Source organism: Lepidochelys kempii, chromosome 11, assembly GCF_965140285.1.
Source record: "Lepidochelys kempii isolate rLepKem1 chromosome 11, rLepKem1.hap1, whole genome shotgun sequence".
Taxonomy (NCBI): Eukaryota; Metazoa; Chordata; order Testudines; family Cheloniidae; genus Lepidochelys; species Lepidochelys kempii.
Window position 1 is genome coordinate 64,125,845 of NC_136390.1, and position 22,684 is coordinate 64,148,528.

The 22,684-nt window shown below is 43.5% G+C and overlaps 1 protein-coding gene across 1 annotated transcript in view; it reads right to left on the reverse strand.

Annotated features, from left to right (window-relative positions):
* Positions 1-3,673: 3,673 nt before the first annotated feature.
* PTH2R (parathyroid hormone 2 receptor) overlaps positions 3,674-22,684 on the reverse strand; it is a 96,642-nt gene continuing 77,631 nt past the window's right edge. Inside the window, exons 9-13 of the mRNA XM_073304765.2 lie at positions 15,589-15,655; positions 9,303-9,397; positions 6,007-6,145; positions 4,824-4,865; positions 3,674-4,122 (exon numbers count right to left, since the gene is read on the reverse strand). Of these exons, the coding sequence (XP_073160866.1) occupies positions 3,727-4,122; positions 4,824-4,865; positions 6,007-6,145; positions 9,303-9,397; positions 15,589-15,655 (739 nt within the window). The 3' untranslated portion in view covers positions 3,674-3,726. The remainder of the gene's footprint in view (positions 4,123-4,823; positions 4,866-6,006; positions 6,146-9,302; positions 9,398-15,588; positions 15,656-22,684) is intronic.

Consider the following 22,684-nt stretch of genomic DNA (forward strand, 5'->3'; position numbering starts at 1 on the left):
GTAAATCCATTCTATTACATTCATGTCATCTTTGACCATTTTGATGGGTTTTTCCCCCACTAGTTTTCTCTTCTGGACTGTTTACCTTTGCTCATTGGTTTGACAGAACGTTTGTCTTATTTTCTGGGCTATTGACTGTAGCTCTGTTTCAATTTCTTGCTGCTCTAGATCTGACCCAGATTAGTAGAGACAGAGGCCCAGATCGTCAAAGGAACTCGTGCACCTAACTCCCACTAATTGCCATCTTGTCTATTCCCCTGTCTATAAGGTTTACCGGCTAGTTCATAGGCTCAATGAGGGAAATCTGAGCTTTTAATCACAGAGAATACCTGGGTAGGAAAAGTTTCAGAGTAACAGCCATGTTAGTCTGTATTCGCAAAAAGGAAAGGAGTACTTGTGGCACCTTAGAGACTAACCAATTTATTTGAGCATGAGCTTTCGTGAGCTACAGCTCACTTCATCGGATGCATACCTTTTCCACGGTATGCATCCGATGAAGTGAGCTGTAGCTCACGAAAGCTCATGCTCAAATAAATTGGTTAGTCTCTAAGGTGCCACAAGTACTCCTTTCCTTTTTGGGTAGGAAAAGGATCACTGTAATGAAGAAGCGTCTCTGAGAGAGATTTGATAGGCCACAGAGGCAGAAATAAACGAGAAGCACAAGTGCCAGGCCAAAGCTTTAAGCACAACTGAAAAGCTGAAAAAAGGAGGGTGTTTTTTAATGTTTCTCATGTGCCACTGAACAATAGCTACCCAACAAAATCATGAAACAACAGCAACCGAAACAGCAGAATGGACATCTAACATCAGTTAGCACTTCACAGCATCAGCCCTCTGATGTTTCATTCAGCCTAGCTTAGCCCATGCCAAATCCAATTGGGATAAACCAAGTTGCTGTGGGATCTGGGACTTTTTGTGGGAAATCATGCAGTTCCCAGAGAGCGGACTTGGCATCGCCCTGGCCTGTTCTTCTTTTCATGCCTTGTAGGGAGAAATGCGCTGCCGTTCCTGGTAAATTTCAAATCTACTCCAAACAGATCATTGCTTCGTTAGTTATCTCAGTCTTTTCGGCTCAATTGACACTCAGATGAAATTTAAACTATTTTCACCCATTTCCCACAAATTCAGTCATTTAAAAAACATTTCCGTGTTTTACAGCACACTCTGGTACTTCTCAATAGTTAGGATGGAAGCCCTCCCTCCCCCCCCCGCCTCATGTAGACATGTGGGGATGTGAATGGCAGCATACTGCACCTTCCACCCCACCCCAAGCGGTCCAGCTTACACAGCAGCACCACAAAAATGGCCTTTTTGCTGCCATCTTCACCCCTGGGCCGTGGTGTGAGTTTTTCCCACAAGGGAGGAATTCAGTGCATTTCCTGGGCTTCCCCCTCTGCCGTTGCCCTTGTTATGGCCGAGCAGAAGGCAGAAAGAGTGAAATCTTTCTAAGAGTCAAGACTGTGGCACGGACGGCAGCACTAGCCTACCACGATGGGAGCCATTGCATTTCCATTTAGGGGCTCTCTTATGAGTTCCCCCTACCTAGGCCAACATGGCGAGGCAAGCAGCAGCTCCTTAACTGTTCTGTCCGATTGTTATACCATGTCCATTACCACATCTGAGCTCAACTGCGTCTTCTCCACTTTACACAGCAGCTCCGCATGAGGGGAAGCAATGAAAAATTGCCTGGACAGCAGAAGCATGTCAGAGGGGTGCACTTAGAGGGGCTGTGGAGAGACGTGGTGTAGGCAGCTGCCAGACTGTGTATCCGATCCCCCCTGTAGCAGAACTCCACTGCTTGGAAATCCATGGAAGAACGGAGTGGGATTGTGTGCCAGCAGAAGAATTCGATCTCCGCATAAGGATCTTTGGACCAAAGTTGGCCAACAGGAAGTAAGTATCTGGCAAAGATCTTGACGTGTTTAATAAAAGTGCTTTTGACACAGTACTGAAGCTGGCTGAAGTAGTTCAGGTCTCTATTCATCCAATCACGGCTTCTTTTGATGTTTAATGGAGATTCAGAGGGCACAAACCCATTCGCTGTCCAACATCAAAGTCTTTCAGAGGTCGACATACAGCAGGAGACATTCCTCCACTACAGGGCACTAATTATATTTAAATTTTCTGGTGCTCTTTTTAGCATTATTTCAGTTAACCGGAAGGTTTTCAAATGATTTCATATTCAGTTAGTATTGCCACTTAATTCCCAAATCACTGCAGAGCTCAGTGCATGCAGTAGGGGCTGTCTCATTAGAGAATTTAGGTCGCATAGTACATGAGGTTTTGGTTTGGATGTTTCCATAAAACAAACTAAAGCAATAGTATAAATAATCAAACGTAAGTAGCATCTCAGTTTAAAAACATGATTTGAAACATTTGAAACATTCCGCTTTGAGATCAAAGTTCACAAGGTACTGGATGGAAACCCTTAAGTTTTTCCCAGCCCTGTGATTCACAGCGAAGACATTTTGGAGTCCAGAGAATCCCTTCACATGCATATACTGTAAACCTTCTTATTTCCACCTTTCAGGTGTACAAATAGAGGAGTCACCTTTCACATGCCTTCAGAAGAGCATTTGCATAAACCAGCTAAGATGTGTTTGCTGTGCAGAGTTTTAAGTGTAATGCAGGTAGTGTAAGCATATAAAGAATGGCTGTGTCTCAACAGAATGTTTTATCGTGTATAAAGCCTCTGGCTAAAAATTCACTTTTTTGTGCCTTTGCCATTTGTGGCTGTCATAAAAATAAAGGGAAGGGTAACCACCTTTCTTTCACTATAAAATCCCTCCTGACCAGAGGCAAAACCCTTTCATCTGTAAAGGGTTAAGAAGCTAAGATAACCTCGCTGGCACCTGACCAAAATGACCAATGGGGAGACAAGATACTTTCAAAGCTGGAGCAGGGAAACAAAGGGTCTGTCTGTGTGATGCTTTTGCCAGGAACAGATCAGGAACGCAGTCTCAAAACTTCTGTTAGTTAGTAATCTAGCTAGAAATGCATTAGATTTCCTTTTGTTTAATGGCTGGTAAAATAAGCTGTGCTGGATGGAATGTATATTCCTGTTTTTGTTTCTTTTTGTAACTTAAGGTTTTGCCTAGAGGGATTCTCTATGTTTTGAATCTGATTACCTTGTAAGGTATTTACCATCCTGATTTTACAGAGGTGATTCTTTTACCTTTTCTTTAATTAAATTCTTCTTTTAAGAACCTGATTGCTTTTTCATTGTTCTTAAGATCCAAGGGTTTGGGTTTGTGTTGACCTGTACAAATTGGTGAGGATTTTTATCAAGCCTTCCCCAGGAAAGGGGGTGTAGGGCTTGGGGGGATATTTTGGGGGAAGACATCTCCAAGTGGTCTCTTTTCCTGTTCTTTGTTTAACACGTTTGGTGGTGGCAGCATAGGGTTCAAGGACAAGGCAAAGTTTGTACCTTGGGGAAGTTTTTAACCTAAGCTGGTAAAAATAAGCTTACGGGGTCTTTCATGCAGATCCCCACATCTGTACCCTAGAGTTCAGAGTGGGGAGGGAACCTTGACAGTGGCATAGAAACCATTTTGCGTAGTCAGCAGCATTATGTAGGTCTGGAGTCCTTGTAAATTGAGCTTCATCATTGACTAAGATCTTCACCGAGATTGGCTCAAGGCAGTATACAGATACTAGTAGCTGTTGGCATCATAAGAGGATTCAACTTGTTTTATATTGGACATCCCCATGGATGTCCATGACTGTTCACAGAGCCTCCTCCATTTCTACCCTGTTCCGCTCAGGGTCTGTGCTACTACCCCGCGGTCTAAGTGATTCCTTGAGCGATATATCATCCACCTGCTTCTCTTCATTTTCATTGGCCTCTTCACGAACCCAGTGGTGCACACAGTCCTGTTCAGAGTTGCTCCTAACGTACCCAGGCAAATTCATGTGTGCCTCATTTTGCCTACTGGCATTTCTGCAGACTTTGCTGGAAATCAGAACCATGCAGGAGCTGGCCACCATCTGAGACTGGCTGCTGGTGCTGTGGGTCATGTTGGTTAGGACGGAGCCATATCTGTAATTGCCACATGGAGTCGTCCTTTTCCAGTCAATAGCCAGGTTCCATCTAGTCCAAGTCTTCTTGATTTCAGTCTGAACCTACCAGAGGGAAAAACAAAATCAATCAACAGATCTAAGGCATAAATTGTAAGGGGAAGGAGTCAAAAGCTAAAGGAAACCTTTAACCATCTTCCCTTTAAAGCACAATCTTGAAAATTCACATGATATGAAGCCCCTCCAGCTGTGTAAAATCAGGTTAAAAAATCACATATTAACCCTTAAGAAAAATCCCAAATGCCCAATCAAATGTCATCACCTATCAGCCAGATTCTAATTAACTTTCTCCAGTCCTACTGTAATCATAGATTCAGATGATAAAGCCAGAAGGGACCATTAGAGTAAAGTGTTGCTGAAGTAAGAGCATCAGAATCTGGCCCTGTGTCACTAATGTCACCTTGACTGAAAGACCTTTTTAAACATTGCATTTACATTTCATCATGCATGTCATTTCACTCCGTTGGTACAATGAATATTACTAGTCAGTTTCTGACCAAGGTGCAAATAATACAGGGGCTTGTTCAAATCTAGACAAAAATTGTTTCCATTTTGTTTATTTTATAATTCATAACAATTTAGGGAACCAACTGCCTGACCCTATCCCTTTAAGAGTTGCTCAGTAGCTGTAGGGACAAACTGCTAACTCACAACTACCCTCTTATTACATTCTGTACAAAATATCCCTTTCTGTCACGCAGTGATTTTTGGTTAGGAGCCTCATCCAATCCGGGCTTTCAGCTTACCTCTCCATTGCAGTAACAATAGATGATGGAGACGAAGAAACCCTGAAGGATAAGGAAGCATAAATTATTAAGGGATAATTGCCATGTGAAGAAGCATGTCAAATGTAAGTCTCCTTCCAGCTAAATTTTAGCATGTCTAACTTATGTTAAACATATTAATGAAGTTTATCATTTCTCAAAGTCTTCCAAGTTCTTTCCATGTTATTTTAGCTACACCCAGCAGAGTTTTATCTGTTATCACAATCCCTGGAGAAAGAAGACAAGGAGATGGAAGCTAGATACTCTCTCTAGTACAACTGGCTGGAAAATGGAAATCCCTTCCCATGAAATATTTCACATTCCTGGGGGAAAAAAAATTGGTGCCAAATGAGGACAGAAAGTAAAAAAATGTGAAATGTTTTGTGAGAAGAAACTTCCAGAAAAATTCCCTTTCAGGAGAACTAAAATGGAATGTTTCCACTGGCCAGAATCCTGCCTGCAGAGAGAATGTGAAACTGACAAGAGTCAGAAAGTGAAATTAACAAGACCTTTGCACAGGGCAGCTGGAAAACCATCACTTCAGTTTTCCTGAGAGAATCAATTTTTTTTTTTTTTTTTTGCAAAATTGATATTTTCCTACAGAAAATTTTGATTTTTGTGAAAATGGCATTTTGTGTTGGAAAATTATTCCAACCAATCAGCTCTGCTCTCTATCTTCAGATTCGTGTCTGCAATGTCTGCTTTCACTGTTATTTCTGGAACCTACATAATCTTGTGGTTATTTACACCCAGTTGTCATAGTAACTGAATGCATATAGTAGAAAAGTAAATTAAAGTCAGAAGCTTCATCCTTGAAGCAGAACTTTCCTAACTAGGAAACAAAAAGACATCTATTTTATCACAAAAGCTAATAATACACCAGCAGAGAAAACACACTCCAGATATAGTCATCACAACCCTTCCATGGTAAATAGCACACAGAGGAGCAGGAGTACTGTTGTGTTTTCTCTAGTGTGGAACGAGCCCCCAGCTGCTCCTAGGTTTAGGAACTCAATGACCAACCTTGTCAGAGCTCTGTAAAAATGTGATTTGCCTTTGGCATCAGAATTACACTGTTACACAGTGTCAAGGGTCTGCAGAAAACCAGAGAGAAGGGGTAAGGGATGAGAAGGACAGAGAACAAAACGGATAATATATCTCGCACCTGGAAAGAGTTGAAGAAGAGCTCACAGTGCATTCGGATCTGCCATCCCAGCCCGGTGAAAGTGTGCGGTAGGCACACAAAGACAATATAATGCACCCCGAAGACCAGAATCAGAACCAAGGTGGACTTTGCTAACTTCCTGTAAGAGAGTTACAAAAAAATACAAGAATGAGAGTGGATTGCAGTGAGGAGATCATGTAGACTCATTAAGATTACATCTAACATAAATTTGTTGACTTTTCAACCTCCTACAGAGTAATGACTTCCTATTTTGTTTTTAGCTAATCATTTTCCAGCATAAAAAGTCCCAGTGGCAATGTGGGATAATTACATTTCCTCAATCCAGCATAAAACAGAGTCCCACTTGATTGTGTCCCCAAAATGTACCCCAACAAGGGTGATGTGTACTGCAGCCGTCACTCCCTCAGCAGGTACTTACTACGTGAATTAGCACTGTGGTACACAAGTACTTTTCTATTACATTGGACCCGTGAGAGCTTTTACACTTCATCTTGAAAAAGCAAAAGATCTCTTTTCTTGTGAGATATGCTGAAAAGCTCAAGAGCCTAGGGAAGGTTCAGTTAAAAAGGAAATGGGCATTTCCAAGAAAACACTACAAATTAAGGGCTCTACTGTGGCTTGCAGCAAAAACCCTCCAATAGGGTGTGGCTTGTAGCTGCAACACCTCAGTGAGAGATCTGTGAAGCATTGGAGCTCCAAGAGGTCCAGTGGAATCGTCCCTGCTGCTACATCCCTTGCACGGCTGGCTAGCTCCACTGCTCAGTGTGGTGGAGGCTGGGAGCATGGGCTCACAACCTCCCCATTGCACCCTGTCTACTTTTGCACCCCAGGACACACCTGAAGGGATCAGTTTCAAACTGTTCCAGAAAATGGCGGAGGTGCTCCCCTGGTTAGGACCGCCCTTTCAATACAGCTTTGCAACTTCAGTGTGCCACTACCGAGCCCGCTGCTCGGGTAAGTGTGACAGCCAGGAGTGTTTTTCCCATTGGCAGGTGGTGTAATCTTTCTTTTCTCATGCAGGCCTTTGCACATTCATCTGCGCTTTTGTCACCTTAGGAATAGTTTATTGTAATTCACTCTACAGGAGGCTACACACCGCAATCAACTGGAAACTGAAGCTAGTGCAGTATGTGGCCAACCACTTGTTAAGCAGAGCGCCGTGGAGAGAATACATTACACCAGTGCTCCAGAGTCTGAACTGACTGCCTATTTGGTTCCAGCTGGAGCTTTAATTATATTAAAATTTGCATTTTATATTATATTAAACTTTTGCTGTTTGGACTTTTGCAGGAGCCATGAAACAGAAGCAGAGATCTCTAGGGTCAAGCTGGGTTAGCCCTATAAGACATTCAGTGCTGACGGATTTCTACAACTCTGTCACCTTTTGGAACCATAAACTGTAACTCATTGGCATATATATGCTTTACCTGTAAATAATTCTCTCATTCCTTTTCTTAGTTAACAAATCCTTAGTTAGTTTATTACAGGATTGGCTACAAGTGTTGTCTGTGGTGTGAGATCTAGGTACAAATTGACCTAGGGTAAGTGACTGGTCTGTGGGGACTGGAAGCAACCTGAATCTTTTGTGGTCTTTGGTTTTATGTGGCAGCCAACTATCACTGAGTCCAGCTTGCCTGGCTGGCAAGATAGCGTGGAATGCCTGAGGGGACTGTCTGTGACTCCATGGTAAGACTGGTATGGTGCTTCAGGAATTCACATTTGTTACTGGGTTGGTGAAATCTAATTTTTGACAGTCTGCCCTGAGATTGACACTCACAGTTGTGAACCACTCCAAACAGTGTGACAGTCCTTCATTGGTTTGGGAGCTGGTTAACTGAGAACCCACCTTTCACCTTGAAGAGATGCTGGACCTTGCTTGAGTTAAAGGTATACATCTGCTGGCAGGACATTCTCCAAGTTGGGTGCTCAGTTTGGAATGCACTCCCTCTCCTTGATTCGCCACCCCCAGAATTGTTAACCTGCGAGACCCATCTGTTTTCTCAGGAGTTTGGTAGATCAATGGGTTGACTTGGGTCCCAAGTGGTGGTGGTGGTTATAGGAGTAAGAGGGGATTTTTGAGAGTACCCCTCTATGAGAGTTCTGTAAGCATTTGTGTGTGTGTGTGATTTTTTTTTTTAATGATATTTCATTATGGTTAGGTGTGCTAGAGTTGTAGCCTTAGGGCTGTCGATTAATCGCAGTTAACTCACGCGATTAACTCAAAAAAAATTAACTGCAATTAAAAAAATGAATCGTGATTGCACTATTAAACAATAGAATACCAATTGAAATGCATTAAAAATTTTTGGATGTTTTTCTACATTTTCAAATGTATTGATTTCCATTACAACCCAGAATACAAAAAGTGTACAGTGCTCACTTTATATTTTTGATTACAAATATTTGCACTGTAAAAATGATAAACAAGAGTGTTTTTCAATTCACCTCATACAATACTGTAGTGCAGGGAAAACGGGCTCAGAGGTGATTCCAGCACATCAGGTGACAGTCCCAAAGGGGATCCCTGTGACCGAACCCATCACAGCCAGTTACAACAGGGCCATGCGAACGCTTGTTCTCACTTTCAGGTGACATTGTAAACAAGACGTGGGCAGCATTATCTCCTGCAAATTGTCACCAAACTTGTTTGTCTGAGCAATTGGCTGAAGTAGAACTGAGTGGACTTGTAGGTTCTAAAGTTTTACATTTGTTTTATTTTTGAATGCAGTTATTTTTTTGTACATAATTCTACATTTGTAAGTTCAACTTTGGTTATTAAGAGATTGCACTACAGTATTTGTATTAGGTGAATTATACTATTGTTTTTTACAGTGCAAGTATTTGTAATCAAATATAACTATAAAGTGAGCACTGTACACTTTGTACTCTGTGTTGTAATTGAAATCAATATATTTGAAAATGTAGAAAACAAACATCCAAAAATATTTTAAATAAATGGGATTCTATTATTGTTTAACAGTGCAATTAATCGCTTGACAGCCCTAGAATAAATGAATGAATATTTTTCAGAAATGCCCACAGGAAAGCTGAACTTGTATGCCCACACAGTCTGGAAGATGAATTTACAAAACCAGGATATTTCAGATGAATGTAGCAAAACAATCCATCAACCCCGAAATTTCTCAGAAGCTATGCTTCAAAGGCTGCTTCACCTTTTATTGAGACTTGTAGGTGATTCATACCGTTTAAAGCATCCCTTTTAGCCAGAAAAATCTTGACTATGCTGTTAAACAAAATCCAGCCCAGGGATTTACCTGTATTGTTTCCTTGTGTCATACCCAACAGCATTTGTCTCCCATATTTTGGTTGCCAGAACCCGTACGGTGTTCAGGAACAGAATGAAGTTCAGCTGTAAAATGCAGAGCGGTATTACAGGGGGTTTGAAGGTTGGTTGAAAAGAATGTAATCAGGAGCATAGGCACAAAAACAATGAAGAACATTTTGCCACATAGGAAAACTGCAGCAAGGATAAAATATATCTTTCTGATCACTGGTCCAGGACATTGCTTGGAAAAGTTACTGGTTCTGAAGTTCCTAGCCCTGGCTAGTTGTGAGATATCACATCACTTGGTTATCATGGATGGGCCAGATTTTCAGCTCCATTGAAGTCAACCATGCCAAATTAAACCACTTCAGTTCTGACATAGGTTAAGTTAGATATTGATGAGGTGTTAATTATGGGATCCCATGCTTTCCATTACTAAAAGCTTTAGGGCCAGATTCATTGGCCTGGAGGCTACTCCAGAGGTGCAAAGTGGACTGGCTACCTGGGTCAGGGGAGGGAGGAATCCTTGGGTGGCAGAGAGATGATATAAACACTCCTATGTCAACCCTTCTTTGATTTAGTGTAGGGGGGATAGCCTGGCAAAAGGGACTGTGGCTATGATGGTCTTTTGGGGCCACAGGCACCAGGTTTAAGTCATGCTGGGGACAAGGACCAATGCCCATTGACCACATGATCAGGGAGTTGCAAAGATGGCTTAATATCACCTTAGTCCATCACCAACTTGTGCACTTCCCCTGAGCACAGTTCAGCCAGTTCGGTGACTCTGGGCCTAACTCCAGCTGTGTTCAATATAGCAGCAGCTCAAACCACATCAGGAACTGAGTAGAAACAAAAGTCAGCTTGGTATAAAGTGTGTGGTTTTTTTTTTTTTTTATTGTTTTTAAGGGCTGATGTCCTCAATCTGGCCAGGATTACTGGAGTTGGCAGTACCAGCTCTGTGAAATTGGACGAATCCCAGCTTCCCAAAGCTATATGGCATTTCTTTCCAGCCCCGGGGGTTTGGGAGATACTGCACCTTAAAACAGGTCCCGCTGAACTGGCGGAGATCTTTTTGGCATTGCTTGAGCGCTGGGCATAGTAAGCCCTAGTCTTCACAGCAGTGTAATTTTTTTTATGCATCACAGATAGCCCTGTTATCACAGTTTAGTTTGCATTGTTTCCCTTGTACCTACTGCCAGTTTTACTTGTGTACACGCAGGGCTTTCATTTGCAAACCACCCCTTTCAAGTGCAGCTTTGGCAAGACTTCTGTGGTGTAATTTAGAAATCCTGAATACACCTGCTGCCTTTATTAGGCATAGAAAGCATTTTCTATTCCATGCACCAAAGTGCCTATTATCGCATCAGCTAAGCCCTCCCGCAGAATTGGATGCTGATTGTGAACAAACAAACAATCAAATGGTCTCATAGTGTCAGTTGAAAATCTAGTGAGTACGCTGCCAGGGGATCATACGCTATGCTGCCCAAAGGATGAAACTGAGAGTATAATGGGTCTTTTGTATCACTAACTGGATTCCCACGCTGTCACAACAGCATAGTGCCAGTGGAAACAGTTGCAGTGAAAAAGGTTTGGGGTCCCTTAAGGAGAACTTTCATCCACATGAATCAAACAGAAATTTGTTAGGAAACTTTCAAATCTGAGCTACCTGTCAGACCCCTTCTCCTCAAAGCCCAGCTAGTCAATTGGAGCATTTTCCCATTCACTTCAGCGGCTTTGGACCAGGACTTTATTGCCACTGTGACCTCTGAAATAAGGGCAGAACATCTGGGATCTGGAGGCAAACTGGTCTTGGTGAAAGGCTTCTGAATTCCTTGTTCCTATAGGTCCTCAGAGGCTAAGTTTAGGACATCAATTCACACAGGGCCTGAGCCTGATTCTCCTGCTGTTTAAATCAGAAGTAATTCCATTGAAATTGTTGGCACGAGACCAGTGGCATGAGAGAAGAATCAGGTCAAGAACTGGACAGCATCATATATGAACACAGACAGTTCATTCACATATTACTGAGGCTGTAAAAACAGGGCTTGAAGAAAGGACGCTCTCCCTGCGTTAAGCATGGCCATTTCCATTACACAAATTACTGCCACTTTCACCTTGAAACATAGTGAAAGGTCCCAATTGACACCAAAAGAATGGATTGACTGCACTCAAAATACGGCACCGAAGTGGAGTATACTGACAGAGAGCACCTATGTCACTGTTTTCTGGCAATTCCTTATTTCTACAGCAATTCTAAATAGCACATAGTTAGAACAGTATGCAGGGGCCTCTTGTGCCACTGCTCATAAAGATACCAAGGGATGTGACGCATCCTCCGGCAACAGAATTTTTCAAATTAAGATTTCATGTTTTTCTAGCAGATAGTGCAAGCAGAGCTATTGGACGTGAAGCAGGAATTAATTCTTTGACATTCGATGGCCTGTGATTGCAGGTGGTCAGATTAAATCATCACAATGATCCCTAAAAATCTGTGACTAACTGACCTGATTCCAATCTCATTTACACAAGTTCTGTGCGGCTGTATATCATTGGGCATGGCTCTCCTTTACACTTAAGACCCTTTTACACCATTATATTAATGTAAAGGAGAATTTACATCCACTTCACGTTGCCAAAGAGAGGAAGAGGGGTCACAGTGTAAACACAAATCAGGTTCCATTGTCTTAGTGGAGTTACTCCTCTTTTACACCTATGTAAGTTAGCCCACAAACAGCCCCAAAATCTTCACTAACCAAAGAAAAGGTGACTTCGTCGTTTTTTTGAAACCTTTCATTTTGATGTTACTCTTTTTGGTTTCCTGGGTGTGTGCCTTTAAAAAGGATGTGCTTTGTCTCTATTTGTTTTCATTTCTCTCAGCCAGTTTTTATGCTGGTTTGTTTGTTACTTGGCTTTCCTGAAATATTTCCAGGTTCATTTGAAAACAAACCAGTGCATCAGATATAATGTCCGGTCATACAACTGGGTGGCTTTTGTACTCAGAGAGCAAACAGCAGTGCAAACTGTTACTCTTGGGCTTGAAGAAAAACCCCGTGTTCTGTTCTAGAGACGAAAGAAACAGCTAGCTTGCGATCGGAGTGTTTGATAATAAAATTTGTTCCGTAAAATAGGATGGGGGCACCAGTAATGTTGTTATTTCTATGTATTACAGTAGTGCTTAGTGGCCCCAATTGAGACTGGCACCCCATTGTGCTAGGTCCTGTACAAATACTGAGAGTATGTCTACACTACACAGTGCAGGTAGGCATGCCTATGCTAGCTTTAATCTAGCTAGTGGATCTAAAAACCCGCAGTGAAGATGTGGTGGCATAGACCCTTCCATTGGCTGTACAAGCTGCCTGGAATCCTGGGTTGGTAGTGGGGTCTGGGTCCGTAGTGGGGTCTGGGTCCCCACAGTTTCACTCCTGGTTTGGCATGAGAGTAGCTTGCTAAATGCAGGACCAGCATATACCATTCCCCAGACAATTCTCTCAGTGCAGCTAGTCCTCACCTTTCAAACCTCGTCCACTCTCCTGAGGTCTCAGTCCCACAGTTTTGTGATGCTGGCAATCAAGTTGAAACTGCCATGCTCACTTTCATTTGGGAAGCAAGCTGGCTTGGAATCCAGATCTCCTGTCCCAACCTGTCATAACACTTCATTTACTACAAATGTGTTTTGAGCCCAGTAAGAGTGATAGCTCTGGAAACTCACCAAAGTGTCATTTTGATTATAATAAAAAAGCTTGGTGTCAAGTGCAGAAGCGGCTAATAACCAGGGGCCATGTCTAATACCTAGACTCTGAGTTAAGCACATTTCAATGAGCCATCTAAAAGCCTTAAATCACAGATGAGTCTGAAAAGTAGATTTTAATGTCTGGACAAATTTGATCATTTATTACAACACCGCTCCTAAGACAAGAGACTCTGGCAAGAGCTACAGCCATTACTAGTGAATTTTTATGAGGCCGAGGCAGCAGAAATTAAGTGTGTCTAGAAACAAAGGATGATATAAATGTAAATATAACAGAAGAAGAAAACGCTCTCCAAAGATTTTTTTTTTCTGCTTCTCCTGAAGCAAACAAAATTAACTGTGTAAGGATGCATGTGTCCTGGTTACAGAAGCACCTTTGACAGGTTAAGTTGATGCATGATGAAAATTCAGTATGCAGCGGCCCTTTAAAAAAAATCCCATTTTTATGTGTTTTTAAGGTGTCACATCAGGCTCTGCACAGTGTACAGATGAGCTCAGCAGAGGTGCTGCAGTGAAAGCTATGCTGGTATAAATAAGAAAGGGCAATTGGCTGAGTGTTCTCTGGCCTCATGGCTTTGGAATTCAATCCCAACTCAGTGATCTGAAACAGACCAAATCTGATCAGTTGACATGATCAGAAAGTGAGAACCATGTCATGAAAATAGCACAGTGTTATTTGTTCTGCTGGTTTAGAAAAGGAACAATTATTGGGTTATTCCAATTTTTTTCTTTAACATTTTTATAGAAAAGTTTTCATTTGGGACTTTATTTATTTTTCCTTTCTCCGCCCCCCCCCGCCCTTCCCATGTTGCCAACAGGAAGAATGATAAATCAAACCTCAAAAACTTAAATACCCCCCCCCCCATATTTTTGTTTTCTATGTTTCTTCAAAACACCAGGACCGTTTGGGAGAAAAAAAGGTCAAGAAATTTGTCAATTTCCTAAAAAGGCCATTTTTGACACTGCCCTCGCCCCCGTCTCCCCCCCACACCAAAAATTGTCCAACCAGCTCTACTACTGATCCTCACGGCATGCTGCAAAGTTAAGCTTTGGTGGGGAAAGGGTATTTATGTTTTTAATATGCTGGGGTTGCTGATGGTGGGTTATATTGGATCGCCCTGCTGTGCTTTAGCTATTTTGGGGAATATTTTTAAATTATTTTTAAGTTATGCCAGGGGAGTGTACAGCTACATTCTGTTTAAATATAATATTTATTTTATGGGCCAGATTAATTAGTAGGATAATGGAGACACAATTCTTGGTTTCCCTATGCATTGGCAAATGCCAGTCTTTTTAATTCTGTATTTGAATAAATTGTTCCAGTTATAATCATCAGGTATTTTCATGTGTGTCAAAAATTGGGCCAAACACAGAGCATGAATGAGATTTATGACGTACTGATTTTACATAAATACAGACATGAGATTAATCATGAGATGCATGAAACTTGGCAGGTCCAGCTGCCGTATTATTATTATGTTTATTATTTGTGTGCCAAGTTACGGTAACAAAGATAGTACCCAGTGCAGTACTTGGGTTGTGCAATGCTGCCCAGGACTTGGGCCATTGTGGATACAAACACTATAATTCTAAAAGCAAAAGTATGGACTCATTAGCATTATCCCCTCTGAAGAATCTACCTTCATATCAAACTCCCAGTAGTTTCAATGAGGGTTTCGCACATGGAAGAGCCGCATGATTCGGCTCCTGGAGTCACACATCACTTTCCTATCTTCCTTGCCCCACTCTGTGCTTTTCAGCCATTCCCTTTAGCATAAAATGTTACAGGGCTAAAATTCAAGATGAGAATATGGGCACGGGGATTGAAACTGCAAAGAAGATCTTTCGTTTCCCATATACTTTTGAAAATGGAACTCACGTGATTTTGAAAAGGGAACCCTTGGCCTACACTTGAATATGATCATTTTTATCAGCTATCATAAAGTGTTCTCAGTCTGGAATTTTAAAAAAAGAAGCCATTACAGCTTTTGCCCTAAACTTTCCCCTTGAGGTTCAAAAGCCAAAAGTTGGATTAACTTTATTTTTAAATTGCTTTTCATTGTCACCCGTTTTTACACTTCTGGATGGGACCAATAAAGAAAGTGATTAAATCCTGACGCAAAGGCTGTTCTTATGTTATTCCTGGCCTGGACAGGAAGCACTGGAAATTCCATGAGAACATCTGTTTTCGGGCAAGTTCCAGCCAATTTTATAGACTCAAGAGATTTCAATAATTAGGAAAAGGATCTGAAATTTGGAGCATTTATCTGAACAGAGTCTAACTGCTGACTCTTCATTCATCCATCACTAGGGAAAGCTTCACCTTGATCAACTTCATTTCTTGAGTCACTTTTTCTGATCGATCCCAAGAGTTAGTTGAGAGACTAAGGTAACTTGCTCCTCATTCCACCCTCCCCATCCCCACTCTCACTTCAGAACCTGTGTCGTTTACAGCAAAGCCAGAGAGTTTAAAAAAAATCAGACAACCAATAAACTATTTACACTACATCGCATGTATAAAACCTACCCCAATGGCTGCTAATATCGGTGCTTGGTAAATCCATTTGATAGCGCCGGCACTGAGCTCCCAGCATCTGTGATATCAACAAATACCTAGAGTTAAACTAATGACAACAGCAATAAACAATCAAAGGTGGGGGTTTTTTTTGGGTTTTTTTTTAGTTTTGTTTTTTCCCCATTGGCTAGAATGGGTCATGCTCACTTTGGAGGCGTGTAGATGAATGGGCCACCGATTTAGGTCAGCCAAAAGAAACAGTCAGCGCTAGGCTATCAGTCTACGAAAAGACCAACAAAACCAGCCACATCATCACCCTCAAAACAATGACACTCCCCCCATCCCCCATTGGGACTAACTGCCTCCATTGTTGGCACTCGCAGAGTGAAAGGACAAGGAGACTGGAAGCTCTAGTCAAGAGCTGATCCCGCTGGGGCACAGTTGAGACCCTCTGAGAAGACAACGTGGGTAACTTCCACTGCTGCAGGAGTGGTTGCACAGACGGCGTCATTCGCCTGCGCTGTCAAGACAGCAGCTTTCATGACCGTTGACTGGAGACATGGGTTTTAACCAGGAAAAGCATGTCAGCCATAAGTTCAAGCTTCAGAATGGGGTCAAAAAATGCGTTTGGCTAATAGATAAATGACGGAGAGTGGAAGCGAAAACAAGACTGATCAATACAACCCAAATGGCCCATATTAGACAAAAATGCAGGGCTTTGACGACTAATGATGAGGGTACAGGGAATCAGAGTTTGTCTCTATAAAAACATAAGCCAAAATGATGTGATCCTTTACCTCCTGCTGCATGTTTTCATTATATAAATGTAGGTATTACAGCTGTTTAGCTATTCTAAAGCAATGTAAATACTTCATCACACATGCTACAGTTGGGTCAGCTGTAGCTGTAATCATGTTAACGATAGAGGCCATGACACTACTTGCTAAATGCAGATACCATTGGTTTTACAGGAATAACATGTCAGTTTAGGGATAAGTTGTGAAGCCTTTTTTCCTGCCGGGGCGTGCTTAAGCACACCCATTTGTCCATTGACTTCAATGGGTCCCTGGTATGACTAAGTGCTCTCCAGGCTGAGTTAGGTTCACACAGTTAGCCTGTGGTTAGTAAATAATGCATATGAATTGCAAAGTTCTGGCGCATCCATTTACAAGTAGTCATGAGCCTGGAGTGGCAAGTCTTAAGCAACCTCAGGCCTTGTTTTAGGGATATTTTATGAGCGCATTTCCTGCTGAATGGGCGTATGTGTTGTCTGAACATGACAATAATTTTCTGTCTTACTCTATATGAGACTCTTAGCTATTCAGGCTTGTCAACAGCGCCTTCTGCTCTCTAAAGGACTTATTTTCTTCCTGTTGTTGACAAAATAATGTCTGCAATTTCATACCGACACAGACATGAAAGAACGTCAACTGATTGTCATGCTGGACACTGTGTTTCAGCCCTGTAGAAAACGTAATGTTTTAGTATGAATTTACATTGCATATAAAGGGTCAAATGCTAACCAAACACACCCAAAATTCATCATTTGTGGTGTTTGCATGGTTATTTTTCAGCTGGAATAACAGACTTCTTAATTGACTTCTTAATTCAGCTGGAATAACAGACTTCTTAATCCGAGTGTGTGTTTGCTGAGTGAGTATCCGAGTGTGTGTTTGCTGGGAGCACAGTTTGAAAGCCTGAGCGAGTGCCTGATTGGGTGGTAGCCTGCAGGGGGTGGGTACTGGGGGTGTCTGTTTGTTTGTTTCAGGGAAGCCTGGCTGTTTAAAAATAGCCAGAGCTCCGCGAACCAGCTGAGCGGCGGCGGACCAGCTGAGCAGCGGGGAACAGCAGAGCAGCAAACAGCAGGAGTTTGCCTGGGAGTTCACCTGGGGTGAGCCCAGTGAGGCTTACATCTTGCCAGCTTCTCTGAGGAAGCTCATAGTAGGAAGGTGATATGGAGGGGGGGCGTTCAGCTATTGTGACCTGCACTGGATGTGCCATGTTTGTCTTTCTTCCACAGGACAGAAGTGACTTTGTCTGTACAAAGTGCAGGCTAGTATCCATATTGGAAGAGAAGATTGAAGGTCTGGAGCAACAGATATCGACCCTGCGTTGCATACGAGAATCTGAGGATTTCCTGGACAAAAGTCAGGATATGCTTCTACGGGCACAAAGCTCTAAAGATTTAGAGCACGTTGCACAGCGGAGCCAAGAGGCCAGTGAAGAAGCTTGGCAACATGTGACCTCCAGAAGAAGAAGGGGGAATGTCCGGGTACCAGCAACGCAGACACAGGTAAGTAACCGTTTTCATGTTCTCTCCACAGATACCATTGTGGAGAGTGGACCAGATGATACGTCTGAGGGGAGAAAGCAGAAGGAGACTCCGCTGGTTGGAAGGCATGAGATGCACTGTCCTAAGGTTGGGGGTTCCACGACCACCACTCCCAAGAGAAGGAGGCGGGTGGTGGTGGTCGGGGACTCTCTCCTCAGGGGGACTGAGTCATCTATCTGCCGCCCTGACCGGGAAAACAGAGAAGTCTGCTGCTTGCCAGGGGCTAAGATTCGCGATGTGACGGAGAGACTGCCGAGACTCATCAAGCCCTCGGATCGCTACCCCTTCCTGCTTCTCCACGTGGGCACCAATGATACTGCCAAGAATGACCTTGAGCGGATCACTGCGGACTACGTGGCTCTGGGAAGAAGGATAAAGGAGTTTGAGGCCCAAGTGGTGTTCTTGTCCATCCTCCCCGTGGAAGGAAAAGGCCGGGGTAGGGACCGTCGAATCGTCGAGTCATGGAAGTCAACAAATGGCTACGCAGGTGGTGTTAGAGAGAAGGCTTTGGATTCTTTGACCATGGGATGGTGTTACATGAAGGAGGAGTGCTGGGCAGAGACGGGCTCCACCTAACGAAGAGAGGGAAGAGCATCTTTGCGAGCAGGCTGGCTAACCTAGTGAGGAGGGCTTTAAACTAGGTTCACCGGGGGAAGGAGACCAAAGCCCTGAGGTAAGTGGGCAAGCAGGATACCGGGAGGAAGCACAGGCAGGAACGTCTGTGAGGGGAGGGCTCCTGCCTCATACTGAGAATGAGGGGCAATCAGCAGGTTATCTCAAGTGCCTATATACAAATGCACAAAGCCTTGGAAACAAACAGAGAGAACTGGAGGTCCTGGTGAAGGCAAGGAATTATGACGTGATTGGAATAACAGAGACTTGGTGGGATAACTCACATGACTGGAGTACTGTCATGGATGGTTATAAACTGTTCAGGAAGGACAGGCAGGGCAGAAAAGGTGGGGGAGTACCACTGTATGTAAGGGAGCAGTATGACTGCTCAGAGCTCCGGTATGAAACTGCAGAAAAACCTGAGTGTCTCTGAATTAAGTTTAGAAGTGTGAGCAACAAGAGTGATGTAGTGGTGGGAGTCTGCTATAGACCACCGGACCAGGGGGATGAGGTGGATGAGGCTTTCTTCCGGCAACTCGCAGAAGCTACTAGATCGCACGCCCTGGTTCTCATGGGCAACTTCAATCACCCTGATATCTGCTGGGAGAGCACTACAGCGGTGCACAGACAATCCAGGAAGTTTTTGGAAAATGTAGGGGACAATTTCCTGGTGCAAGTGCTGGAGGAGCCAACTAGGGGGAGAGCTTTTCTTGACCTGCTGCTCACAAACCGGGAAGAATTAGTAGGGGAAGCAAAAGTGGATGGGAACGTGGGAGGCAGTGACCATGAGTTGGTCAAATTCAGGATCCTGACACAGGGAAGAAAGGTAAGCAGCAGAATACGGATGCTGGACTTCAGGAAAGCAGACTTCGACTCCCTCAGGGAACTGATGGGTAGGATCCCCTGGGGGAATAACATGAGGGGGAAAGGAGTCCAGGAGAGCTGGCTGTATTTCAGAGAATCCCTATTGAGGTTACAGGGACAAACCATTCCGATGTGTCGAAAGAATAGTAAATATGGCAGGCGACCAACTTGGCTTAACAGTGAAATCCTTGCGGATCTTAAACATAAAAAAGAAGCTTACAAGATGTGGAAGATTGGACAAATGACCAGGGAAGAGTATAAAAATGTTGCTCGGGCATGCAGGAGTGAAATCAGGAAGGCCAAATCCCACCTGGAGTTGCAGCTTAGCAAGAGATGTTAAGAGTAACAAGAAGGGTTTCTTCAGGTATGTTCGCAACAAGAAGAAAGCCAAGGAAAGTGTGGGCCCCTTACTGAATGAGGGAGGCAACCTAGTGACAGAGGATGTGGAAAAAGCTAATGTACTCAATGCTTTTTTTGCCTCTGTCTTCACGAACAAGGTCAGCTCCCAGAGTGCTGCGCTGGGCAACATACCATGGGGAGTAGGTGGCCAGCCCTCTGTGGAGAAAGAGGTGGTTAGGGACTATTTAGAAAAGCTAGATGAGCACAAGTCCATGGGGCCACATGCGCTGCATCCGAGAGTGCTAAAGGAGTTGGCGGCTGTGATAGCAGAGCCATTGGCCATTATCTTTGAAAACTCATAGCGATCGGGGGAAGTCCCGGACGACTGGAAAAAGGCTAATGTAGTGCCCACCTTTAAAAAAGGGAAGAAGGAGGATCCTGGGAACTACAGGCCAGTCAGCCTCACCTCAGTCCCCGGAAAAATCATGGAGCAGGTCCTCAAGGAATCAATCCTGAAGCACTTACACGAGAGGAAAGTGATCAGGAACAGTCAGCATGGATTCACCAAGGGAAGGTCATGCCTGACTAATCTAATCGCCTTCTATGATGAGATTACTGGTTCTGTGGATGAAGGGAAAGCAGTGGATGTATTGTTTCTTGACTTTAGCAAAGCTTTTGACACGGTCTCCCACAGTATTCTTGTCAGCAAGTTAAGGAAGTATGGGCTGGATGAATGCACTATAAGGTGGGTAGAAAGTTGGCTAGATTGTCGGGCTCAACGAGTAGTGATCAATGGCTCCATGTCTGGATGGCAGTCGGTATCAAGTGGAGTGCCCCAAGGGTCGGTTCTGGGGCTGGTTTTGTTCAATATCTCCATAAATGATCTGGAGGATGGTGTGGATTGCACTCTCAGCAAATTTGCGGATGATACTAAACTAGGAGGAGTGGTAGATACGGTGGCAGGTAAGGATAGGATACAGAGGGACCTAGACAAATTGGAGGATTGGGCCAAAAGAAATCTGATGAGGTTCAACAAGGATAAGTGCAGGGTCCTGCACTTAGGACGGAAGAATCCAATGCACCGCTACAGACTAGGGACCGAATGGCTAGGCAGCAGTTCTGCGGAAAAGGACCTATGGGTGACTGTGGATGAGAAGCTAGATATGAGTCAACAGTGTGCCCTTGTTGCCAAGAAGGCCAATGGTATTTTGGGATGTATAAGTAGGGGCATAGCCAGCAGATCAAGGGACGTGATTGTTCCCCTCTATTCGACATTGGTGAGGCCTCATCTGGAGTACTGTGTCCAGTTTTGGGCCCCACACTACAAGAAGGATGTGGATAAATTGGAGAGAGTCCAGCGAAGGGCAACAAAAATGATTAGGGGTCTGGAACACATGACTTATGAGGAGAGGCTGAGGGAACTGGGATTGTTTAGTCTGCAGAAGAGAAGAATGAGGGGGGATTTGATAGCTGCTTTCAACTACCTGAGAGGTGGTTCCAAAGAGGATGGCTCTAGACTATTCTCAGTGGTAGAAGAGGACAGAACAAGAAGTAATGGTCTCAAGTTGCAGTGGGGGAGGTTTAGGTTGGATATTAGGAGAAACTTTTTCACTAGGAAGGTGGTGAAACACTGGAATGCGTTACCTAGGAAGGTGGTAGAATCTCCTTCCTTAGAAGTTTTTAAGGTCAGGCTTGACAAAGCCCTGGCTGGGATGGTTTAATTGGGGATTGGTCCTGCTTTGAGTAGAGGGTTGAACTAGATGACCTCCTGAGGTCCCTTCCAACCCTGATATTCTATGATTCTATGACAGTGGCTAGCACAGCTGAAATGCCTTTGAATGCTCATCAGAGTGCCACTCCATCAGTAATTACATTGTCTATCTGATGCCCATGGTTGTCATATCGGAGCACCTCAGAATAATGCATTTTTCCTCAAAACAGCTCACTGAGGCAGGGAAGTGCTATTATCCACGTTTCCTGGATGGTGAACTGAAGCCCCAAAGAGACTGACTGTTCCACAGTCACACAGAACATCAATAGCAAAGCAGGGACTTGAACCCAGGTCTCCCCACTTCTTGGGTAGGGGCCTCACCCTTGGAGCAGAGCTTCAACTAGTGTCAATCTGTGTTGAACCACTGACTTCAATGGAGTAATGCTGATTTGCATCACCTGCTGTTCAGCCCATACATCGGTGATCAGCTTGCAAAATAGATATTTGATAAGAATAGGATTTTCAATTAAAAAAAAGCCAGAAGAGTGGGACCTGGCTGGAGGATATTTGCTGTTCATAGTGGGGGTTTATACACCAGTAGCGTTCCTTCTAAATGCCTGTATGTACACAGCTTACGTGGACTACATTATATTCTTTAATCGATTGTTTCTTTCGGTACCGAATGTAGCTCTCTTGAAAGGCGTCCGACTGATAGCCCTAGAGACTGAAGTCACCGACTGCACAGTATAAGTGACAGCCTACTGCTAGTGGAAGCTGGTTCCTTTTGAGTGCTGTTGAATGAGCTCTGTGAAGCCAGTCACTGGTCTCCATCCAATTTCAAGTTGGCAGATGCCCATATCACAAAAACCACCTGAGCAATCAACATCTTCACTGGAAGACTCAGCAGCAAGGTCAAGAACTGACTTACCCATCGGCGTGGGGGAGCTCCCTCAGTTCAGAGTTTAATCATGGTGATGTGACAAGGCAAGGATCCTTGAACTGCAACAGCCCAAACCACCCCAGTTTGATAAAGGCCTTTCAGTCTCTGAGGCTGTCAATCTGGCAATTAAGCATGTTGCAGAATAGGTTATGTTCTGATTGCAAATTTGTGGAATATCCATGAATGGCAAGAAATCAGGCAAGAATATATGGCATGTAACAGACAAACAGCGCTGCTGTTTTTATTAATAAGATATTGTACTTGATTTCTTCTGACCACTTACTCCACCGGGAAAGTATGTTTATTTTAC